The sequence below is a fragment of the Urocitellus parryii genome, chromosome 11 (genome assembly GCF_045843805.1).
Source record: "Urocitellus parryii isolate mUroPar1 chromosome 11, mUroPar1.hap1, whole genome shotgun sequence".
NCBI lineage: Eukaryota > Metazoa > Chordata > Mammalia > Rodentia > Sciuridae > Urocitellus > Urocitellus parryii.
This window is the reverse complement of record NC_135541.1, coordinates 5,388,331-5,411,400: the sequence shown is the minus strand read 5'-3', so window position 1 is coordinate 5,411,400 and position 23,070 is coordinate 5,388,331. Positions and strand designations below refer to the sequence as shown.

The window sequence follows — 23,070 nt, the reverse complement described above, 5'->3', positions numbered from 1 at the left end:
GTCGTTATTTTAGTGATTCCATACTTATTTAACTGTGATAAATATGTTGTACAAGTTGAGTGCATCAGCAATTAACTAAAATAGTTTTTTTTCTTTCAAATATTCAGCTCTAAAATTCATAACAATCAAATTTATTTTTTTTTTACTAGTTTAAGTTGTACATCTGTTTTGTTTTGTTTTATACTGGGAATTGAGATACTTGACCACTGAGTACATCCCTAGCCCTTTTCCTTGAATGCTTACTAAAAGCACTATGTAACTTTTCTCTGTAAGCTAGAGAGGTACACAGATGTCTCTCTATTTTTTTTTTTTTTCATTGTGTGTTGCTTGCAGTCTTTCAGGGTGATATTTCTCATCAGGTAGTGTTTATATGGGGTGACACTGAAGAGTGCTGGGGGTCAAACCCAGGGCCTTCTGCATGCTAATCAGGTGCTCTATTACTGGGCTATATTTCTATCTCTCAATTTTGAAAATGTGGATTAAGTATGCAGTAGAAGCATATTGTTTGTCTCTGTATACAAAAAAAGAACATAATGATGCACTTTTATAAGGTCTGCATCCTGAATCATAATATTTTGAAATTTGTAGTTGCGGTTTGTTCAGTTCTACACTTGTATTCTCTACGTTGCGCTTGTGCTATGTATATTTTAAGTGTTTGAGAGATGTTGGTTGAATTACATTCAGCAAATATTTGGATGTTTACTTACAAATAAAGTTTGAGGCACATCAAACTTCTCACAGTTCAAGAGTCAAGGCCCTTATAGAAATTTGGTACAGTTCTGGCATGGTTGGTGCATGTCTTTAATCTGGGGAGTTGGGACTCTGCGGTTGGAAGATTGCAAGTTCAAGGCCACTCCCAGGAACCTAGCAAGAATACATACCCTGGGCATTCTAAGAATCGGGCTGTACATAAATCAGATGGAGGAAATGCAGAAAGTCTTTTATTAAATCACACTTTATTAAATCACACACACTCTTGTGATCTTTTGAACAGCTGTCGATAAATGGGTGTGTATTCTTGTAGGAGTTGCCTGCTTCTGACTTGGTTTCAAGTTTGTGAGGGATGAAGCTGTGTGATGAACTGATTTCTGATGCAGTTTCCTCCTCACTTTAATGAGTGGGACTAGGGTTGCAGTCCTGGCTACATAGTGCTATGTGCCAATCCTTGACACCCTGTGCCATTTAGGTAAGTGGAAGTTCATGTGGAAAGGAAATGTCAAGCTGTGTGTCTGTGTTTGTGTGTGTGTGTGTGTGTGTGTGTGTGTGTATGTATGTATTTATTTTACTGTGGAATGCTCCTCTGAGATGGCACATGTATTAATAAGACCACTGGAAGTTGAGGGCTAAGAATTCTGTGACTGTGAAGTGATGACTGCTACCTTCCCTTTTAATAATGCAGGAGTTTAACACTAAGTGAGCAGTTGAAACTGAACTTTAAGATGGAATTATTTCTCAGAACAAACTTTCGGATACTAGTTAAAAGTTAATGTATGTATTTTTCTGTAATTTAGTATATCAGCACTAAAATTTTGAATTTTTTTCACATTCATTTTCATAGATCCTTTTAAAATCTCAAGAGTTCAGTTCCCCTTTTATTTCTCCCCTAATCTGGTCTTTATATTCCTGAATGATGTGTCTTGTCAGGGACCTGGTCTTTCTGAACTTTTGATCCTGATTGTATTACTACTTAGTTGAACTAATGTACTATAGTGTGATTCAAACCAACCTTTGCTCTGTGATTGTGGTTTATGCCTTTAAAATTTGGGGATAGTGGATTTCTTGATAAGTGGCATAAAATTATTTTAGTATTATTAAGTATAAATTTATATTTCATTTTTACTTTAGAATGCTAATCATTAATATAATAGAGGACCTATGATAATACTTATCCATGATTTCTTCATTCTGAAATCTGAAAGCTCTGAAAATCTAAAACTTTGTATACTAAATATAGCACCCAACTCATTTGGTGACCAAACCTGGCCTGAAATCATTTGAAGCTATTTCTCTTTTTAATTTAGCATACTTTGTGTGAATGTGCACCAATTTTGTGGTAAAAATATAAATATGATAGTGTATTGGTTATTGCTTAGACATTCCTGGGGTGTTATATACTGTGTCATATATTCACATAAAAGTAAAAGTCTAAAAAATTTTGAATTCTGAAAAACCTTTGGTAGACCATTGACTCTCTGGTTGATAATGCTCACAAGGAAGTCTGAGTACCGTGGATTCTCAAGTCTGTCTGGAATATTGATTCTAGAATCCCTTGCAAAATATGCAACATTTGCTAAGTTTCTTCATTGACCATAGTGAAACCTACCTAACAATATTTACTGAGTATATAAACAAGATAATGTGAAATAATATAATTTTTATATTTGGAGTTTGTAATGAAAAATCGGAACCAAAATTGAAAGAAAAATTATTGAAAAATAGATTTGGAGTTTTTATAGCAAATGATCTTACCTTTGCTAGCACTTTGATTTTGCGGAACTCATCTGTCCTTTTTCCTACCTTCTCATCTCCTCAGGTCTAGTACTCCACCATGGGCCAGTGCCTTTTTCCTATACTCCTGACCCCCCCCACACACACACTGGGTGTGTGTCTTCTATTCCTGGGAAAAGGTCCCTTTATGGTGGACAAGTGATGTTTCCATCAGTTTTTATAGTGTAAATGTTTTTAGTTGTAGAAAGAACCCATCTGTGCAGTGTATTCATCTTACTTAGTTGTTCCCATCCCTTCTGTTCAGAAGCATGCATCTTTCACCTGTTGTTCAGTGGGGTCAATGGGAGGAAGGAGGGATGTGTGGGATTCAGAAGTGGTATAGATGCATCTAGGGTTCACATGACTTCTGGGAAGACTCCAGAAATAGGCCACAGACAGAAACACTTGGGGGCAGCCTGGATGCATATATGCATGTCTCTGTGGGCAGGCGGATGATGATTAGGAACAACAGTACAGGAATGAGGTCCAGAGTGTAGTCAGCATCAGGAAACAGACATCTATTGTTCCAGAGTATCAGTAGGGGCCTAGGGATGTAGCTCAATGATAGAGCACTTGCTTGGCATTCCTGAGGCCCTGGGTTTGAGATGCATTCTGTGTAAAGTAAGGCTTAGTTAGAGGAAGCATAGCCCCATTTCTAGAATTGGAACTTAAGAATAAAAGGGACACAGTGGTGTATTTAATTCCTGATCACTAACTTTAGGGCTCCTTGAGATTCTCTGAGGAGGAGAGCTGTCGCCGTATTCTGAGTTTGGACTGCATGGTAGCTGGGTGTTAGGTGGCTTCAACTTGGGAACCAGAGCACCATGGGCAAAAAGTAGCTAGGCAAGTCACTCATTGCCCAGTGTTTCTGTGCAGCAGAGGCCATGAGATACAGATGTGTAGGGCCTGTAAAGGTATTTTTTTAGTTTGCTTTAGATATACTTAAATTTTGAATTTGGAGTCTTATATACATAAAGAAGAGTTATGAATAGAATATATCTTTTACCCACTCTCCACTTGTTAACATTTTGTCGTATTTCCTTTTTTCTTATATATTTTTTGTCACTACCTTTTCAACTTCATTACACATTTACTTTATGATATCTTTTCTTGCCATATTCATCTTTGTGTTTGCCATCTTTGCTTCATCACTTTCTATAGTATTTTCCGTTGGTTGTTGTTTGGAGATGGGGTCTTGCTACATTGCCCAGGCTGGCACTGTCTTCTGGTATGAGTGATCCTCCTGTCTCAGCCTCTCAAAAGTAGCTGGGACTACAACATGCACCACTGTGCCCTGCTGACACACTATTATTCTTTCCTGAATGATCTGTGAGTGAGCTTCAGACAGCAGCCTTCTCTTCTCCAAATGCTTCAGTATATATTTCCAAGAAGAAGAATGTTCTTAAAATCAGGAAAGTTAACATTGCTGGAGTACCACATGGTCCATATTCAGACTTTGCAAGTTTTTCCAGTAATGGTCTTCTTAGTAATTTTCCCCCTGTGATCCTTCCTGCATCACCTTTTCATTGCTGTGTCTCTTTACTGGCCTTTGCCTGTCTTTATTCTCCTGATGTTTCCTTACCTTTCTATATTTTTCATGACATTGGCTTTTCTGAAGAGTGGGAGCCAGTTTTACCAAATGATCTTTAATTTGAGTTTGTTTGATGTTTTCCTCATGATTAGTTATGAGTTATGAAGTTTTTGCCAAAAAATGGTGGTTTTGATTTTGTGTTTCAAGTGTATTTGTTGAAATACAAAATAAAATTGTTGGGTGGCTCTAAACAGATGAGATATACATTGTTTTTGCCTGAGAAGAGCTCCCTGTCTGGGAGACGGGGGACTGCCAGAGGGTTAGGGGAGGTAGAGAGTGGTTGGAATTGTGGGAGACAGGATGTGAAGGAGAGGAGGTCTGGAGAGCCACTGGTGACAGGAAAAAGGGGCCTCTGTCTTGGTGGCCTGTAAAGAATACCTGTGAGATGCCCGTGGAAGGAAAGACAGTGAAGAGGATGTTGATGTTAAATGGCTGTTACTCCTGGGACCCAGTGTAACAGAGGTTCTGATGAAGTGCCTGTGGTGTTTCCTAGGTATCTATTGAGATGGAATATACAATTTTGAAAATGTAATTTGCTTGACTTGCTGTAAAGTAACTTTTACTGTGCTTCACGTAATCGTTCCCATGGTTTCTCGGAGTAGTGATGAATATATTAAATTATTAGTTTCTAATGATTTCTCCCAATGAACATTTTCTGTGTGAAAAGGTTTGATAGGGTTTTTTTTTGTTTTGTTTTATTTTAATGGATCCTTCTGAGAGGAATTCTTTTCTGGTCATATTCATATTACTTGGCTGCCAGATTCTAATTCCTTTACTTTTGTTTTCAGAAAGTAATTTTCTTTAGATTATTCCTTATTAAACCCGTTCTGTAGACATGTTTCACAAACTAACGAGGAGAACCTATTTCATGCATTGGGTCAAAAGGAAAACTTAAATTTAAGTGTATTTGGCATGACTTGTACTTTACAAGTCATGTTTGGAGCAGGGTAAGATTTATTGACTCATGGTCTTAGTTCAGAGCATGGATAGGAGACTGTGGGCATGGACTTGATTCTGTGGTGCTGACTTTTCTTCACATTTCTGGGAAACAGAATTCACACTGCCTTGCCATCCTATCTTGTTCTTTATGGTTTCTCGGGAGATTGGTCTTCCTTTTTTTTTTTTTTTTCTTTCTTTCTTAATTTTAGCTAAGTAATACATAAAATTATTTCTGAGGTTGCAAGTGGAAACTAAGTCTATCTATAGAGTTTCTTTATAAGGTGGACATTGGGAGGTGGAGATTGGGAGAGAGGGCATACACTGTGTTTTTAATTCAACTGAGTATTAATAGAAAAATGTCTCCACTGTTGGTGTAGACAGTGAGAGTGCTTTCCTAATGCTCACTACATTAAGAGGGGATGACCTTATGGATTTGGAAATCTTTCTGAAGAGACCTTAATGAATTTATTTATTTATTTTGTGGTGCAGGGAATTGAACACAGACCTCATGTGTGCTAGGCAGGTGCTCTACCACTGAGCTACATCCCCAGCCCAATCCTCAAATATGGTTCGGGGGTGCTCAGGTGTTTGTGGCATGGTGTTCTTTGAACTCTTAACTTGAATTTTCCTTGCTCTTCTTACTGTGAGAAAGCCAGTCTTCAAACCATATTGGATTGGGCTAGTGTTACTTTAGGGAACCTTTTAATTTAGTATTGAGAGAGTTTTTAGCTTCTTTAAGGAAGATCTAAATCTTTGCATACAGTACAGTTTTGGGTTGGTTTTTTTTTTTTTTTTTTGCTTCAGTAAGTTGTTGAGGCTGACTTCAAATTTGTAATCCTGTCTTGGCCTCCAGAGTCACTGGGAGTTTCCCTTCTTGTCATGCCCTCCAGACACTGTGTCTGTTTCTATGTGACACATCGGTTTACCGTGGTGTATTTGTTTGTTTTCGAAATGTTGAAGATTTTCAAAGAGAGATGTATGGAGTTGGTTTTCTTAAGTAGCTACTACTATGATTTTAAATGTGCTGGAATATTTCTGCTAATTAATCTTACACATAGTTGTTTATGTCCTTTGTTTCTATTCTTTCTTGGAAATCTTGCTATTTAAGACCACCATTTCCTTTTAAAAAAAATAGACAAAACAGAACTTGCTGTTGTCTGGAGGCGCAGGCATGGACTGAAGCCTTATGCCGAGCTTGTGGCGTTGGCTGTCTCAGATCCCCTTCCTGAGGCCCCACTTCCCTGCACACTAGCTTGGTGTGCAGGGAGAAGCTGCCGCGTCTGTTGGCTGGGCTTTATTTACGGAAACAGCAGGGTTGAGATTGATTGCGTCGTGCAGAGACACTGTGTGGATGAGGGAGGGTCACAGCACATGCTCAGTCCTGTCAGTGTGAGGGGAAGTTTCTGCGTTCTGCGTGGAGGCTTAGGTCATAGCACAAGCTCAGTGAAAGCTCTGTGAGGTCTCTCAGACTGCATGTGCCTCCATTTTGAGCAGTTAGAGTAGAAAAGGGCAGAGTTTTAGCGGTAAGAGAGGTGCAGGGATCAGCTAGACTCACCCGGGGCTCTGTTAGTCATGGAGGATCCCTTCGGCCCCTGCAGGTAGGCTCCCTTCCTCTGGCCTCTCTGGCCGGGTGGTGGTTGGCTGCTCCTTCTCACTTCTGGAGATGTCTCTGAGTCATTCATCCTTCAGAGTCCTGTTCCCGGAGCCTTTGGTTCAGCCCAGCTGGCCGTGGAGGTGGTGCTGCGACATGGAACAGCGGGAACGGGCTCTACCCAGGGCTGCGTTAAGCAGATGAGGAATGTGAAGCTTCTCGGGTCCCTCTGTCCCTGTCCTCCCCGCTTTCTCCTCACCTCTTCCTCCCTTGGCATGGTTTTAACCCGAGGCGCGCTGGGTGCTTGTTGCCGAGCTGTCTCTTCAAGCCCTGCAGAGCAAGCCTGCAGGCCCCCCGCCTTGCTGCGCCTGTGGCTGGCCGGGATCGCCTGGGCCAGAGAGCAGTTCTGTTTGGATGTTTTAGGAATGGTGGTAGGTGGGTAGCTATTGGTTGCTTTGAAGGTGGGTGGAACCTGTTTTGATTGAGAGCCTGTTTGCCAGAGCAAATTACAGTTCTTGTCATCTTTTTCTGAAATCTGACATAGGCAGGAGATAGTTGTGGATTATGGTGGCAACAGTTTCACCTTAAAATGGCTTTTTAAAAAGTGAAAGATTGTCACATCAGTTTGTACTGTGTTGTTCAGAAGGAAGCAAATCCTTCCTTTTGGAGTTTAGGAAGATTTCTTCACAATTATCAGAAAACTGTATGCATTGACATTTGTGTTAGAAGTTGAGGTTCCATGTATTCTGTGTGCTTATTTTTGTATGTTCATTTTAAATAGGATAATGTTTGTTGTGTGCATATGTATTTTGCTGTGTGACTGGTGAATTCTATAGAAGAGAAGTGAAAGGAGTAGTGGGTGCTGGAGAAGGCAGAGGTGTTAACAAGGCCACATTGGGTGCCCATGGCTTGATGGCCAACACTAGTCTTTCCTACCCAGGGAAAGCTATACTTTTTGTGCTTCCTGCTCACAGAGAAGGCTCAGGCAGATGGTTCTCTCCATGGTAAGCTTAGGGAGCCAGTCAGAATAGGCAGATTTAGGACTAGTTGAATTCTTACTCAAGCAGATTTTCAGCGATTTTGAATTATGTTAGTTGCTTCTTATTGCTTCCTCTCCTTTTTTTCTGCTGATAGGTTTTGGAAAAGAAATTGAAGTGACATTAAGTTTTGTGTATTTGTGGGGATGGGTGAAAATATACAATAAAGAAAAATATGAAAAATCCTCATAGGTAAGGGAAGAAATTTACTATATATTGATACAAAGGAGAAATGATTTGTAAGCTCTTAGTTGTATAATATGACCTTTGCATGATCAGCTTTAGTCAGAGAAAGCCCCTGAGTCTAGCAGAAGGTTTTAAACTAAGGCTTAACGTGGTGAATTCTAGACACTTAAAATATTCCTGAGGTATATAATCTGTATTCTTATAGGTTAAATTTGGGGATTGTAAACTAAGGAGATGAATTAAAGAGGAATAATTTAGGTTGACATTTATTGCTGTCTTCAGATCTATTTTTCCAATCATGTGAGGGTTCTCCTCCCATTACGATCCTTTTTATTTGAACATTGCATTTGGAGGTTTGAGGCAGCTTCCCACATTTCCCCATACCATGAAACGTTGATTCTGGAACTTATCTTATTTACTCTATTTAGAAGCATCTTTCCCCAGCTACTCAGGAAGGTGAGGCATGTGGATTGCAAGTTCAAGTCCAGCCTCCCCAACTTAGCAAGAAGACACTGTTTCAAAATAAAAATGGGCTGGGGATGTAGCTCAGAACAAAAGTTCCCCTGGGTTCAATCCTGAGTACTGCTAAAAGGTAAAAAAGATATCTTTTGCACCGTTTGCTCTTCCTTTGCATTCTCTCTCTCAAAAATTTATCCTTTCTCTAGCCCAGAGAAACCAGACACTAGCACTTTCTGGTCATGTACATGTGGGGTCCATGAAAGCCTACTGTTTCAGACTTGAAGAGAAGATTCAGCGTTGGAGTTGAGAATGCTGATTTTCTATTGCTGGGTCTTTAACTTAAACTTTCTTTACAATTTAGCTAATAAAATGTGAGCAGGAAGCTATACTCATAGCTGACCAGCTCTGGCTCAGGTTCCTCCTGCTTGATGGATGGCTGACTGGGCCTGGCACATACCTGTGTTCATGGATCTTGTGTGCAGCTGCCCTTTTTGCTGGTAAAGACACAAAGTCACTGGCTCTGATCTATGGATACCCTCTGTGGCTAAGAGTCAATTTTTTTTTTTCTGTTTCACCTTATAAGTGAAGTAAGTCACCACAGTATTTCTTGTATTTCTGGCATGTTTTTTGCCGACCACTCATCTCTTGCTTCAGGGGTTCATTGCTTGTGTGGATGTGGCAGAGGTGAAGGAACCAGCACATGGAAGTTACTGTCTTGGTCAGGGGTCTGTGTAAGCTGAACATTGAAAAGATGCTAGTCATTCCATTTTGGCTTATTGTTCCCTTCCTGAGATACTTCAGAGTGTCAGGAAATGTGGGAGAGTACAGAAGGTTGTTTCAGAAGGAATGTAGAAGTGCACTAAATTATTATCTTGTTAGCTTTTCATGTCATTTTGGTAGAATCTTGAATCAGAACCACAGTAGTAGAGTTTTCTGCTTAAAATGTTCCTCCATCAGCACACATGGTGTGGTCACTGCTGGAAAGCTGGGACACACTTCGCTGTGTTTCCATGCCACTTCATTCCTAATCTCATAGCTCTCATAATTCCTCCACTCTCATCTCGTGGGCTAACTGATGAGGTAGAGGACTCTGAGGCACCCAAGACCTCACTTAGTTACTACGTCTGTGGTTCTCTAGTTCCTGATCCTTTTTCTTCTGAATTCATTTTTCCTTTTCATTTTAATTTTTGGTCATTAGTGAACCAAGCTATCTTTCCATCAAAAGATAGTTTTCCGAACACTGTGAAACAAATGTCCTGACGGTTTGTAAGCGAGAAATACTATCTAAATACTAATGGAATATTTGAAATGATGTGTATATTCATGAGTCTTCTCTTGGATGAGTACAGTCAATTGCTGATCATCTGAATTGAGCAGTTTCAGATGTGGGCAATGAAGATATGTTTAAGATAAATCTGAAAACTCTTTTCATTTTGTATGCTTAACAGTTCATTTTAATTCAGCTAGGATAATTAGAGATCATATCTATCAGAGGTCTTTGAACTATTTACATTTATTTGTGGTGGTTTGATTCTCTTTCCCATTGGATTTGAAGTTTCTGAGGATTGTGTTTGTTCTTGCGGTCTTGGTTCCCAGTAGAGTGCCTGGCAAATAAGTCTTTGACATGTAAATAAGTTCATGAGTAAATGAGAAAAGGCTGGATTGGGAGCCAGGTAGTACTGTTCTTTCTACTTCACACACGACACTGGACAAACTTTCTGATGCCTGTCAACCTGTTTTTTCTCATGGATCATATGGAAATAAATATTTTTCAGTTGTAAAGATGAAATGAAAATGATAAGTGTTTGGCAAGTAGTTGCTTAGTATGTTATTGTTATTCATTCAAAAGCCAAGTCTCTCTTGTATATGTGATCACCTCCATAGTATTTTTATTGTTCATGGTCAACTGAGACAGTATTAGAAATTGTTTTAGGAATTAAGTAGTTAGTTACCAGTATTTTTTAACCACAATTTACTGGTCTACTTTCTTTTTATTCTTGATTATTTGTCTTTATATTTATTGAAATTTTGTTTTTAAAAGAAACTGTACTTTCATAGTTTTGTTACATTTGGTGTATCAGTGTGATATGATTTTTTTCTTATGCTTTCTCCAGTATAAGTGTGTGTGTGTGTGTGTGTGTGTGTGTGTGTGTGTGTGTGTGAGAGAGAGAGAGAGAGAGAGAGAGAGAGAGAGAGAGAGAGAGAGAGATGTGTGTGTGTATGTTATACTTTTTATAGCATTTCAGAGTCTTCCCAGTGGGAACAAAAAGACCTTTAGACTTGTGTTGTAGACATGCTTACTTGGTCCAAAGTCTTTTTTTCTGGGACACTCTATTCAGGTTTATAATGTAGTTTGATTTCAATGCACAGAAAGCCAGCAACATCTTTGGTCAGAAGATCAGCTTAATCTTCAAAGACTGCTGCTTTATAAATTGTTCTCAGTTGTGATGAGGTTTCTGCCTCCCTTCCTTCCTTTTTTTTAAGTTCATATACTAAAACTTGATACTTGTATGCATGCAGCTCTGCAGTCCTTAAGCCATTTTCATCTTTGCAGCAGGTGATTAAAAGAAAACCCTGAGGAGCCTGAGATAACTTGAGTTATATCATTGCCAAGTACTTGGAATATTTCTACAGAATGGCAGTGGTGGAGAAATAAGATAGATAAGAAAAGCAGACAATGGAGTAAGACTCTTAGAGCACTTTGTAAGATCTTTCTCACCTGTTAAAATTTTTAAAACCATTTTTCCCTGAAATTATTCAACACATTATTGTGTATGGAGGCTATTATCAGCTTATTATCAACATGGAAATTCTCATTATTTCTCAGCCAATGCCTAGTTTCTTAGTAGTAGCCTCTGAATTATATTTAGGAGGAGCCTGTGGGAGAGCTGCTTCTGTGTTCTGGAGTCCTTGTTTGAACTCAGTGTGACCTCTCAGAAAAGCACTCTCATTTCCTCAGGCCTTGGTTTCTTCTATAAAGATATTAGATTGAATTAGCTAGCCTCTCAGGAAACTTATATATAAAGAGAAAATTAATTAATTAATCAATTCATTCATTCATTTATTTTTATGTGGTGCTGAGGATTGAACCCAGTGCCTCACAAGTGCAAGGCAAGGGCTCTATCATTGAGCTATATACAACCCCAGCTCTATGAGAGAAACTTCAGAATTTTGTGATTTCCAGGTTTGGGTAAGTTGACCTGTGTTGACCTTTGTAGTTGTGTATGAGTTAGAAACATTTATACTTTTAAGGTTGTTGACTAATTATCTTTGATTTTTTTTTTTTTTGGTTGTTGTTGTTTTTGTTTTTGCTTTTGAATGAAGGCTGTTGTTCCTGCCAGTTAGTTGTTTTGATTTTTAATTTTTTTTTTTAGTTTTCAATGGACCTTTATTTTATTTATTTATATGCAGTGCTGAGAATTGAACCCAGTGCCTCACACATATTGGGCATGTGCTCTACCACTGAGCCACTACTCCAGCCCCCTGTCTGCCAGTTAGTCTATCAGTGCTATTTTCAGTTTAATTTTACTTGGAGGGCTAGCTTTGTGTCACAACAATTTGTCTTAATTTTTGCAACAAATACCTTAGTTGCTATCTGTGACTGAGCAGTAGTAAATTTAGATTTTTGGAGTCTTTTGTTTATTCAAAATATCTTTAGAGAGAAGCGTGGGCTCTTAAATATAGTAGTGAGCCAAAGCCAAGCTTGCTTTGTACCTTCATGATGCTTTTTGTCTGGAGGGCAACATAGCCATTGAAAGAAATAATTACACAAAATAGAGAATCAATGACTGTGGTATTTGTGGGAGGAGAGAGGGAGGCGGTGCTCTGAGAACAGAATGGAGAGTTTAGCTCCCATTTTCGCTTATTACCAATGCCCAAAGCTACTCATAGCCATGACCTCTACACAGCAAGCACTGTGCCTAGTTCTTTCTGTAGGTTGTCTTTTATTTTTATAGCAACCTCACATAGTCATTATGAAATTCATTTTATAGATGAAGGAACTCAAGGCTCAGAGAAATTGAATCATGTCCTCAAGATCATACTTAAACTATTCAGGAGGCTGAGGTAGGAAGACTGCAAGTTCAAGGCCAGTCTGGAGAATTTGAAGAGACCCTGTCTCAAGAGGTAGAGCACCTCTGGGCTCAATCCCCAGTACCCCAACATACTCATGGAGCCAACAGAATCTTGGTACTGACAATTTAATCTAGTCAATTCATTTGACTCTGAAGTCTTTGCTCTTTTCTTGCACCTCAGTGTCTAGGCTCATATATAAACAGTTTTCAGCAGTGAGGTGCCAGTGTCATGGACTTTTTCTTTATCTTTTAATGAATGGTAATGTGTTGTAGAATAGAATACAAAATTTGGGTGGGTTTTAAAGATTTACATCAGACTTTAAAAGAAATTTCCTATAATCCTCATTTTCACCCCTGAAATGATTTTTTTTTCTCCTAAAAATAAGTGATTCTAATAAATTGCTTTTTTTTTTTTTTTTAATCTAGTATATTTTGCTTTGGACCCACAGAATGTTTCTGTGGTCACTTTCTAAATGGGCTATTAAGTTGAGTTTCTAGTCTTCTTTCTTTGGATGTCATGTCAGTCTTCCTGCTCAATGTAACATCTTATGGAAAAGATAAGAATTATTTACTATCTAATACTGAAGACCTGAAGGATAGGAACAGGGAAAATTGCCCAGTGGCCTCATTCACTATGTGACACCATTTACAGAACAGGAGTCTCTGACCTGTGACTTGTCAGTCCCAGTCCTTTGGGAATGGGCCACAGGGCACACTGCTGTCCTGTCCTTAGGTTTGGGGGTGGGGTCAGTTCTGGGTTACAGTGGGATGTCATGCCAACTGCCTGTGAAAAGGCCTCAGTTTTTTTAGCTCTTGCTCTTGATCATTCATGCCAGTGCTTTCCTTCTGTCTTGTCTTTGGAACCATTTGTCTCTCCTCTTCCCAGGAGATTCAAGACATTTTAGCATCTTAAGTGAGAACTCAGACTGTTGCCTCTGTGCACCTTTCCTCTCTTTTGTGATGAAGTGATGGCGTCAGGTTCCTTGGGCAAGCCTGGGTTAGGGCAGGCCCCTGTGTCTGGCTGTTAGCCTTCTCATCCCTTTGCAGAGAGCTGCTGCCTTTTTGATATTCAGTTGCAGGCTTTCCGTTCCTTTCTGTCCATTCCCTGTTTACTTCTTAGACTAAAACGTTTCCATGGTAACAGGTTACTTTTCAAAGGGAACATCTTGTCATTTTATTTAATCCACTGCAGCTGAAGAGGACTGAAATATTAAGTTGTAGTTGCTATGGATACTGCTTTGTTACATCAGTTTCTTTTGTATCAGATTTCATATACAATGAATTTCTATTTTTTTATACTCAAGAAATAAACACAATGACTTACCATTATTGTTGTAATTGGCTTCTGGGACTATTTTTTTTTTAAACGTATTCCAAAGTGAAGATTTGTAGACTAATGGAGGCTGAATCTCAGCTGTTTTGAAAAACATATTATTTATATTAGCTACACAGAGGAAAGCCTCCTATTGCTGGCAAGGACGGCGATAGTTCTTAATTCACTGTGTGTAGTCTGAGCCACAGTATAAGGATGTCTTTAAAATGATATCCCTGTGGCCAGGACCTTAGGAAACAGGGAAGGAGGGAGTGCGGACTTTGAGTCGCTCCTTGAATGTCATCACCCCAGAGCCATGGCACTCTTTCCCCCCTCTCACCTCTCAGATGTCTCCAGGAGATTGGGGACAGAGTCTTTTTGTTACCAGCTTTCTCATATCTACTTCTTTCTGTGACTTTAAAAACCTAAAATTAAAAGCTAAAATTTTTTGGATTCATAAGAACTTGCAATTTACTCAAGTAGAATACCGTATCATAGTGGGAAATTGACATTAGTACACAGTGAGTGTATACTTCTGTGCCAGCTTGTCACCCATGTGGCTTTGTGCAACAGCCACCATAGCCCTGGCATTGCACACTTCCTAGCACACCTCCTCTCTAACCACTGGCTCTTCTTTATTAGCTCTATGATTTTTGTCATTTCAAGAATGTTGCACAAATCTGAGCCCTTAACTTTGATCTGTTTCTGTTTCAACATGATTTTCAATGTTTTTAAAGAAACTTTTTGATTATTTTGTAATAACATAGAATCAAAAATTGGGAAGTCTTTGGATTCTCATACTTTCATTTGTAATCATGTGGTTTGGTTTGATAACTTAATCAGTCACCATGGGAGTATTATTGGGAGCTCTGATATAAGAGTCAATTAAAGTTTAAGTTCAACTTGTTAGCCATGTGCTCTTGGACAGCTGTATAAGGCTTCAGTTTCTTCATCTGATTACAGTAGCGTCTCTATTACAGGATCATCTGTGAGTAGATAGAAACTATCTACATATGTGCTTTTTTTTTTTTTTTTTTTTTAATTTAGTTCTGAGAACCAAGCCTGATGGTGCAGGCCTGTAATTCCAACAGTTTGGAAGGCTGAGACAGGAGGGACACAAGTTCTTGGCCAGCCTCTGCAATTTGGCAAGGCCTTAAGAACTTAGCAAGATCCTGTCTCAAAATGAAACCTCAGGAAGGATGGCGATGTGGCTGAGTGCTTACATGCCCCTGAGTTCATTCCCCAGTACAGCCCCCACCCCACCCCCAAAAAAGAAAAAGAAACTTTAGTTCTGGGGATTGAACTAAGGGCCTTGCGGTTGGTAGGCAAGCAGTGTATTGCTGAGCTTCATTACCTGTCCCATATAAGGAAATTAGCTTGTGACACTTGTACATAGTATAAGTATTCAGTGTTTAAGTCTGTTGATTTGTTAGTGTGACAGTTAGTATTGTTATTATCTATGAAGTGGGGATATTGTCTTATAGGATTGTCATTGGAATAAGGAAATAATGTGTGTCTGGCATACAAAAGTATTTCCTGAGTGATAGCTCCCTGTTTTAATTAGCTTTTTCACTACTATGACTAAAGGATCTGACCAGAACAACTACAGAGGAGGAAAAGTTTATTTGAGATCTCACGGTTTTCAGAGGTCTTAGTCCATAAAAGGCCTGCTCCGTTCCTTGAGGCTCAAGGTGAGGCTGAACATCATGGTGGGAGAGGGTAGCGGAGGAAAGCAGCTCACATCACCGTGATCTAGAAGCTGAGAGAGACTCCACTCTCCAGATATAAATATATACACCAAAGCTGCACCCTAATTCCCACCTCCTCTAGCCACAACCTACCACTCAGTTAATCCCTTTTGGGGGATTAATTCACTGATTGGGTTAAGACTCTCTCAACCCAATCATTTTGTGAGCTTTTGGGGAACATCTCACATCCAAACCATAACACTTATCTTTTTTTTTTTTAATGCTTGTGTTTATCATATAAATATGATGCACCTGGATTTGGGATGGTTATACGTAAAGACCTTGAGGCAGGGGGAAAGGTGTGTGTGCCGTGGGTGTCCTGCATCATCCTGGAGTCTGACTCACCTCTTTGTCCAGTAGTACCGTTTCTCTGTCGTGACTGGAATGAACATTCTTTTGGTCTGGATTTTCCTCCTTATGTTGATGGCAAGCCAGGCATAGCCCTGCCCCCCTGTGCTGGTCGTGCAGCTTTGTACATCCATGCAGAATTGCTTCAGCAGTTTTGTTGCTTTGAATACAGAATAGAATGAGATCTGGATTTCTAGAATAACAATACTCACGCTTTTGGTAACATCAAAACGGAAATAATGCCTAGAAATGGGAGAATGCCATAGAGCACATTCAGAAGGTAGTAAGTGCTTAGATGTTAGCCACTCTTCTTTATGATGGAGGAATAAACCTGGCACTTTGTAGATTAGTGGGCCTTTTGAATTTTAGCCTCAATCATAATTAGTGCTTCCCAAAGTATGGTTTTTGGACCTCCTTATTCATTCATTCATTTATTTTTAGCCCTTTTTATTTTTCATTTTGAGATAGGGTCTTGCTAAGTTTCTGAGGCTTGCTTTAAACTTGTGACCCACGCCTGATGATTATTAATTTTTATCAAAATTCCCATCCTTGACTTTCTGTCTCTTCAGTACCCTCCAGGGAAATGGGAGGGGGTGTAAATGTGTTCTGCTACAGACTAAAGGCTGACAGTTGTTTTGAGGAAGCTCTTGTGTGATTTGAGTCAGAAGCTGAACATTGTTTTCATGGAACCCATTTCTGTTTGAAAGAACCACTGACAAACTGTGGTCATTTAGACTTGTGGATTTGGTGGAGATTTACTTTGTTGTTTGAAGGAAGACAACTGGCTGGGTGTGGTGCTGCACGCCTGAAATCCTAGTGGCTCCAGAGGCTGAGGCAGGAAGATCCAGAGTTCAAAGCCAGCCTCCACAAAAGTGAGGCACTAAACAATTTAGTGAGACTCTGTCTGTAAATAAAATACAAATTAGGGCTGGGGGTGTTCCTCAGTGGTCCAGAGCCCGAGTTCAGGGTTGGGGGTCCCCAACTTCTGCTACCCCAAAAAAAGAAAGAAAAAGAAAACAACCGATAATGTTTCCCAGTGCTAAGATTTGAACTTTGAAGTAAAAATTAGAAATTTTAAAAATCTGCTGTGATCACCATGAGCCTCACATTTTCTTTGTGCTTTAAAGGCTTTTCTTAGGACATGGATGGTGATATTAATGAATGTAATTAAAAAAAATTATATAATGAACTGTCAATATATGGAAGGTCTATAAAACTCAATGAAGCAATATTTTCTATATAACAATTCATGACATTGAAAAATCATGTTTGAGTTAGAAGATCCATTTAGAGGGCAAAAGAGACCTTGGATTTATCAAAAAATTATTAAGGTTTTATTAACTGATTGATTACAGCACTGGGGATTGAACCCAGGGGTGCTGTACCACTGAGCTGTAGCCACATCCTTTTTTATTTTTTATGTTGAAACAGGGTCTTACTAAATTGCTGAGGCTGGCCTCTAATGTTGTAATCTTCCTGCCTTCCTGAGTAGCTGGGATTATAGACATGTGCCACCACATCTGGCTTCTGTTATTAAGTTTTTAGTATCACATTGTACATAGGCCTTTAAGAAAATCTCTTGTTGAATTTTGGTGTAATGTCAAAAATTTGTCAAGGTAGATTCTTCCCTTCTTCAGTTCAATAGCTGTATGGGGTTGGCTTTTCTTTATATGCTTTAGATAAAACAATTTACTTGCTCAAATTGAAGGAAAAAAAGTGAATCCTGCTTTCCTGGGAAGTCAGTAACAGGATTTGCAACATTGTAAAACAATGCTTATGTTTTTGCTATTTTTTAAGTACAGTTACTTTTCATAAATATGTATTATCCTTGTTACTGTTTAATTGGATTTTTTATTAACAAATAAATATCTGTAATTTCTCAAAAAACTTAAGTCCTTGGTATACTTGGTAATTTAATGAGTGTAAAATAGTCCTCAGATCAAAATGTTAAAGAATTGCTGTGTTAGTAGTATGTGAGAAAATGTAGTGAGTTCATCATAATGATGATTAAGAATATTTCCTGCAAGCCAGGCATAGTGACGTGCCTGTAATCCCGATGGCTAGAGAGGCTGAGAGAGGAGGATCACAAATTCATAACTAGGGCTGGGGATGTGGCTCAGCGGTATTGCGCTCCCCTGGCATGCGTGTGGCCCGGGTTCGATCCTCAGCACCACATACCAACAAAGATGTTGTGTCTGCCAAATACTAAAAAATAAATATTAAAAATTCTCTCTCTCTCTCCCTCTTTCTCACTCTCTCTTAAAAAAAAAAACAAAAACAAAAACAAATTCATAACTAGCCTCAACAACTTAGTGAGATCCTGTCTCAAAACGTATAAAAGAAGGTGGGGGCCTGGGGGCTGTGGCTCAGTGGTTAACTGCCACTGGGTTCAATCCCTGGTACCAAAAAGAAGACAATAAAAGAATATTTCCTACAGGCTGTTGCTATTATGTTTAAGTATTACTTTCTGATGTTGTTAAATTTTACAGTTTAGTGGTCTAGAAATGTTCATGAAGCCAAGGAACTTTTATTTTGTTCTAAGGGGATAAATAGTAGCAGGCAGGTAATTTATCACACTGTGAGGACACAAAGTATGAATTTAATCTCAGCACTTATCTCTAGAAGTTAATAGTCCCATAGTGGGTGGAGTTGGGAATGCCCAAATGAAAGCATCCCTCCCTCCTCTTCGAGGCCTCCTGCAGTAAAGCAGGACCCTGCCACGGAGCCTTCCCCTGTCCCCAGGAATAGCAGTTTCTAACAGGCATGAACTGCAAGGGTTCTGTGCATTCAGCTTTCTCTAATGGGATGTGTTGCTTTCTGCCTTTTAGTAACTTTGGCCTAAGAAATATTTCAACATTTATTCTGTATTCTGTAGTCCCTGGTTACAGTAGGGCATGCCAATGTCCACTCTTCAGATTCTAATCATGTTTGCAAATAAAATTGTTATATCCTCTGCTATAAAACTTTCTAATTCCTGCACATACCTAGTAAACAATCTACCTTCCAGCTTCTTTTTTTTTTTTTTCCTTCCAGCATGCCTATCTTCTAAAGAAAGGAAGGTGGCTGGTGCAACAAAGTCAGCCCTTGGTACAGGCTCTTCTCCCACTGTGGGGTCTTTCTCTTGGCCTGCCACTTGGCCAGGAGCTCTTGAGAACTTTGCCACTTTAGAGATTGTTTCTACTTAATATCTAATTTTCATAACAATCTTTAGTGTTTTTGTACTGTTGCTCCTGAAATGTCTTATGTTTGTAATTAGAGGGTTTGGGCCTGTTCTGGTCTTTGGGGGATGGGTACTACTTCCCCAGCTGACTGGACTATGTGATTCAGGACTGGTCCACATGTCTTCCTCTCTTTGTTTCTTTCTTCTCTTCCTTTGTCATGTCTGCTGCCAAAACAAAGCTCTTCATGAAAAAAATTATTGAGTTAAAAGAAGAGAGTACTGGACCCAAGGACCCTAAAGGAAATAGTGGTTTTCCAAAATTCATTTTGACAAGTTAAAACAATGGGGATGAGTATCATATCCATGGGGGGAAAACAAGGGACTGGGCTCTTTCTTGGGTTCTTTGTAGAATTGTGTTTTTCAGCCCAGTTCAGGGCAGCAAGTGAGAACAAGCAGTTTTCACTCTTTAAAAAGCCTTTTCTTTCATTCTGCTAAAAATTCAGTGGCTCTTATAAAAACAGAGCCTTGTCACTGGCATGGAAAGGGATTTCCTGAGATAGGCCACAGATAGTCGTGATCGAAGGTTGCAGGTTCCAGAGAGCTCTGGGAGGGCAGGATTTCCTTATGTACCAGTATAAAACACAGTCAGTACCCTGTGTAAAGCCTGGGACAAAAAAGATACCAGCAAATACTTTATAAAGAGCTGGGCACAGTGGCACACACTGGTAAGCCTGCTACTCGGGAGGCCAAGGCTGGAGGATCACAAGTTAGAGACCAGCTTCAGCAGTTTACCAAAACCCTGTCTCAAATAACATAAGGACTGGGGGGTGTAGCTTAGTGGTAGCACTCCTGGGTTCAATCCTCAGCACCCTAAACAATAAAAACAAAAACCAAATACTGTGTGAAAGAATGGAAAGAAGAAGACATCTGCATGCTGTGTGAAGAGGTGACATGGGGCTAAATGGGCAGAAGATAAATGAATGCTTTACTGAAGTAACAGCCTTTTTAAAGCCCAGGTGGTTTGGATTGGAGCAATGGGGGAGAGGGTCACAAGGGTAGTGAGAGTGGCCAAGGTTAAAGGGATGTGCTCTTACCATCTTCACCTGTTGGGCTCAGTCCCTCATTTCTTTTTCTTCTTTGCTCAAATCTCACTTTATGAATAATGCTTTTTCTGACTTTTCTTTGTACAGGAGTATAAAAATATTTTATCTTTTGCCATCTATTTAATTTGTTGGCACTTATTGCCTGATCTATGCTTTGATTTTCTCTAATTAGAATATAAGTTCCAAAAACATATTGATACTGTTTTATAATTTGCTTTATCCCCAACATCCAGGACAAATCCTGACTTATGGTAGGTATTAAACAAATAATTACTGAATAAGTGAATAACCGAATGATCCAGGGCATGTTGTAGGAACTATCAGTTATCTCATTTGTGTTCCTTGAAGTTTGTGGTAGGGCACCCAGAAGAAATGTTTGCCTGTAGGAATGTCTGTGTATGAGACATGAGATAATGACAGTTCAGAAAGATACTCAGGTCAGGAAGCTGCAGCAATCAGGTCTTGGGAAGGAAAAGGAGTTAGAGATGTGGCGTGGGAGGTGCATGTAGGGGCAACATTAGAAATACTGGGAAAGTGAATTCCTCAAGTTATTCCTCATTTATTTGAAGTAAATTACTTTCCTTGAAAGATATGTGAATGTTTATGTCAGAATGCCATTGTGTATATCTAATCTAATTTATTATTTTCATGATAGGAGGCTGAACAGTACACAAGGGGAGATTCGTGTTGGACCCAGCCATCAGGTAAAATACATTTTAGTAGCTTCTTTTAGAGGGTTTTTAGTCCTTACATTTTTGCTAGAACTTTATTTTTTGAGCAGTGGTCAAACTGCTATGTGGGATTTTATTCAAATACAGAAGTTTTCTTTTCAGATCCTCACCTACTTTTTAAAAAAAATTGTGATAAAATATACATGAGATTTACCATCTTAACCATTTTTGTTAAAATTTTATTTTTTAGTTGTAAATGGACAATATCTTTATTTTTATGTGGTGCTGAGGATCAAACCTAGTGCCTCCCATGTGTGAGACAAGTGCTCTACCACTGAGCTATAGACTCAGCCCTCTTAACCATTTTTTAAGTGTGCAGTTTAGCAACATTAAGTACCTTATTGTTGGCAGCCACACCACTATCCATCTCCAGAACTCTTCACCTTGCAAAACTGAAACTCTAGGCCCATTTTGCAGTAAATCCCTGTTCCTCTCTCACCCCTGTCCCTGTCAGCTGCTCCTCGACTTCCTGTCTCTGTGTGTTTGACCACTCTGCCTGGTAGAAGCAGAGTCGTATAATGTTTGTCTTTTTTTGACTGACTTATTTCACTTAGCACAATGTTCTGGAGGCTCATCCATGTTGTAACATGTAACCAAATTTCTTTCCTTTTAAGGCTGAATAATACATTGTATGTGCATATCACAATTTGTTTATACATTCTTCCATTGATGAACATTTGATTACCACATACATTTACATAAAAAGATTTTGAGTGTAGGAGGCCCTGGGTTTGATTTCCCTGGGGATTGACCATGAGCCTTGGACATGCTAGGCCAACACCCTATTACTGAGCCACATTCCTGCCCATCCCCCTGAAAAGAGTTTTTTGAACACCTTTTTCTGCAGATAAGTCAGGATGGGTAGTTCTTTTCAGTTGGCAGCTTATTGTGTTGTGAACTCTGCCACTCGAGTCTTATATAGTTCACTGAGACTCCTCCGCTTTCAACCCTAATATCAAGTAGGGTGCTCTGACAGGCAGGATTCTGGCTCATGGATCAGCATGTCCTGGGCAATGCAGATGTGGGCTCTGTTGGGCTTCCCTGCAGTTCTCATGGTGTTTGTTGGGTCCTCAGGCTGGTAACTGTGTGTACTGATTCTGAGATGCACTCTTTTCCTTCACATTTTAGCTCTGCTTTTGGACTTCATTGTACACTGGATTGTGTGATTGTAGTTTCATGGCTGCATTTGTCCTTTCTCTAGCACGTAAAATAATAGTCATTCTTAGCATAAATGAAACACAGCAAATGTTAAGAGGAAGAAAGGGTCTTTCTTCTTTTCCCTTAGGAGCAAGGACAGTTTCCTCAGAATGGCCTGCCTCTCATTGCTGTGGATTTGGTCATGTGCCTCTTTCTAAAGCAGGAGGAAATGGGAATGCCATGGTTATGGCTTAATTGAAGTAATGTTGGGGAGCCAGCCCATCATATTTAGGGAAGGGAGATACAGGCAGAGGGTATAGAGATTTCAAGTGTCTCCTGCTTTATTTTTTGGTTTTGATTTTGAGCTTTTTTTTTTTTTTTTGGGGGGGGGTAATGCCATTCACATTTTTTCAAAGAATCCAGTTCAAGGGTATAATGAGAAATTTTAAAACCCAGACACAGAAACTATTGGGGCATATAAGTTTTAGAAGACATTTCTCATCCTTGAACTGGGGTAATAACTGAGAGGGCAAAAAAGAAGCTGCAGGAGGACACTTTGGCAATGACTGCCTGTTCAGGTGACTGGGGACCCAGTACTTGACTGCTGTACTCAGTGACCTCCCTGTCTTTGCTTTCTCGTGCATTCTCTCCCACTATGTATTGCCAGCACTGAGACATCTCTGTAGTAGAATTATTTTATAGACTTCTTGCTATAACAGAAAAAGTGATTTCTAAGTAAAAGATGGTGAGCTCTTACAAAAGAAGCAAATTTACTATAATGGAGTTTATTTTTTATACTTCATTTAAAATCAGATGTTTATTTTATATCAGATCTTTTTGTAAACATTTATTTATTTTAGTTGTAGATGGACACAATACTTTTATTTTATTTGTTTATTTTTATGTGGTGCTGAGGATTGAACCCTGGACCTAGGTGAGCACTCTATTGCTGAGCCACAACCCCAGCCTTGATATCAGATCTTAAATACATTATATATGAGTTTTAAAAATATCTTTATTTTATTTATTGTTATGTGGTGCTGAGGATCGAACCCCGTGCCTCACATTGCTAGGTGAGTGCTCTACCGCTGAGCCACAACCCTGGCCCCCATTCTATATGCTTTATTTTCAGGAAACACCAATATAACAGCACACTTAGGAACTGGTG

General features: G+C 39.3%; 1 protein-coding gene across 1 annotated transcript in view; it reads left to right on the top strand.

The window, feature by feature from the left end:
* Nucleotides 1-6,371: 6,371 nt before the first annotated feature.
* The window catches only part of Rere (arginine-glutamic acid dipeptide repeats), a 150,867-nt gene continuing 134,168 nt past the window's right edge, over nt 6,372-23,070 (top strand). Inside the window, exons 1-2 of the mRNA XM_026397970.2 lie at nt 6,372-6,615; nt 20,690-20,738. Coding sequence (XP_026253755.2) covers nt 6,590-6,615; nt 20,690-20,738 — 75 coding nt within the window. The 5' untranslated portion in view covers nt 6,372-6,589. The remainder of the gene's footprint in view (nt 6,616-20,689; nt 20,739-23,070) is intronic.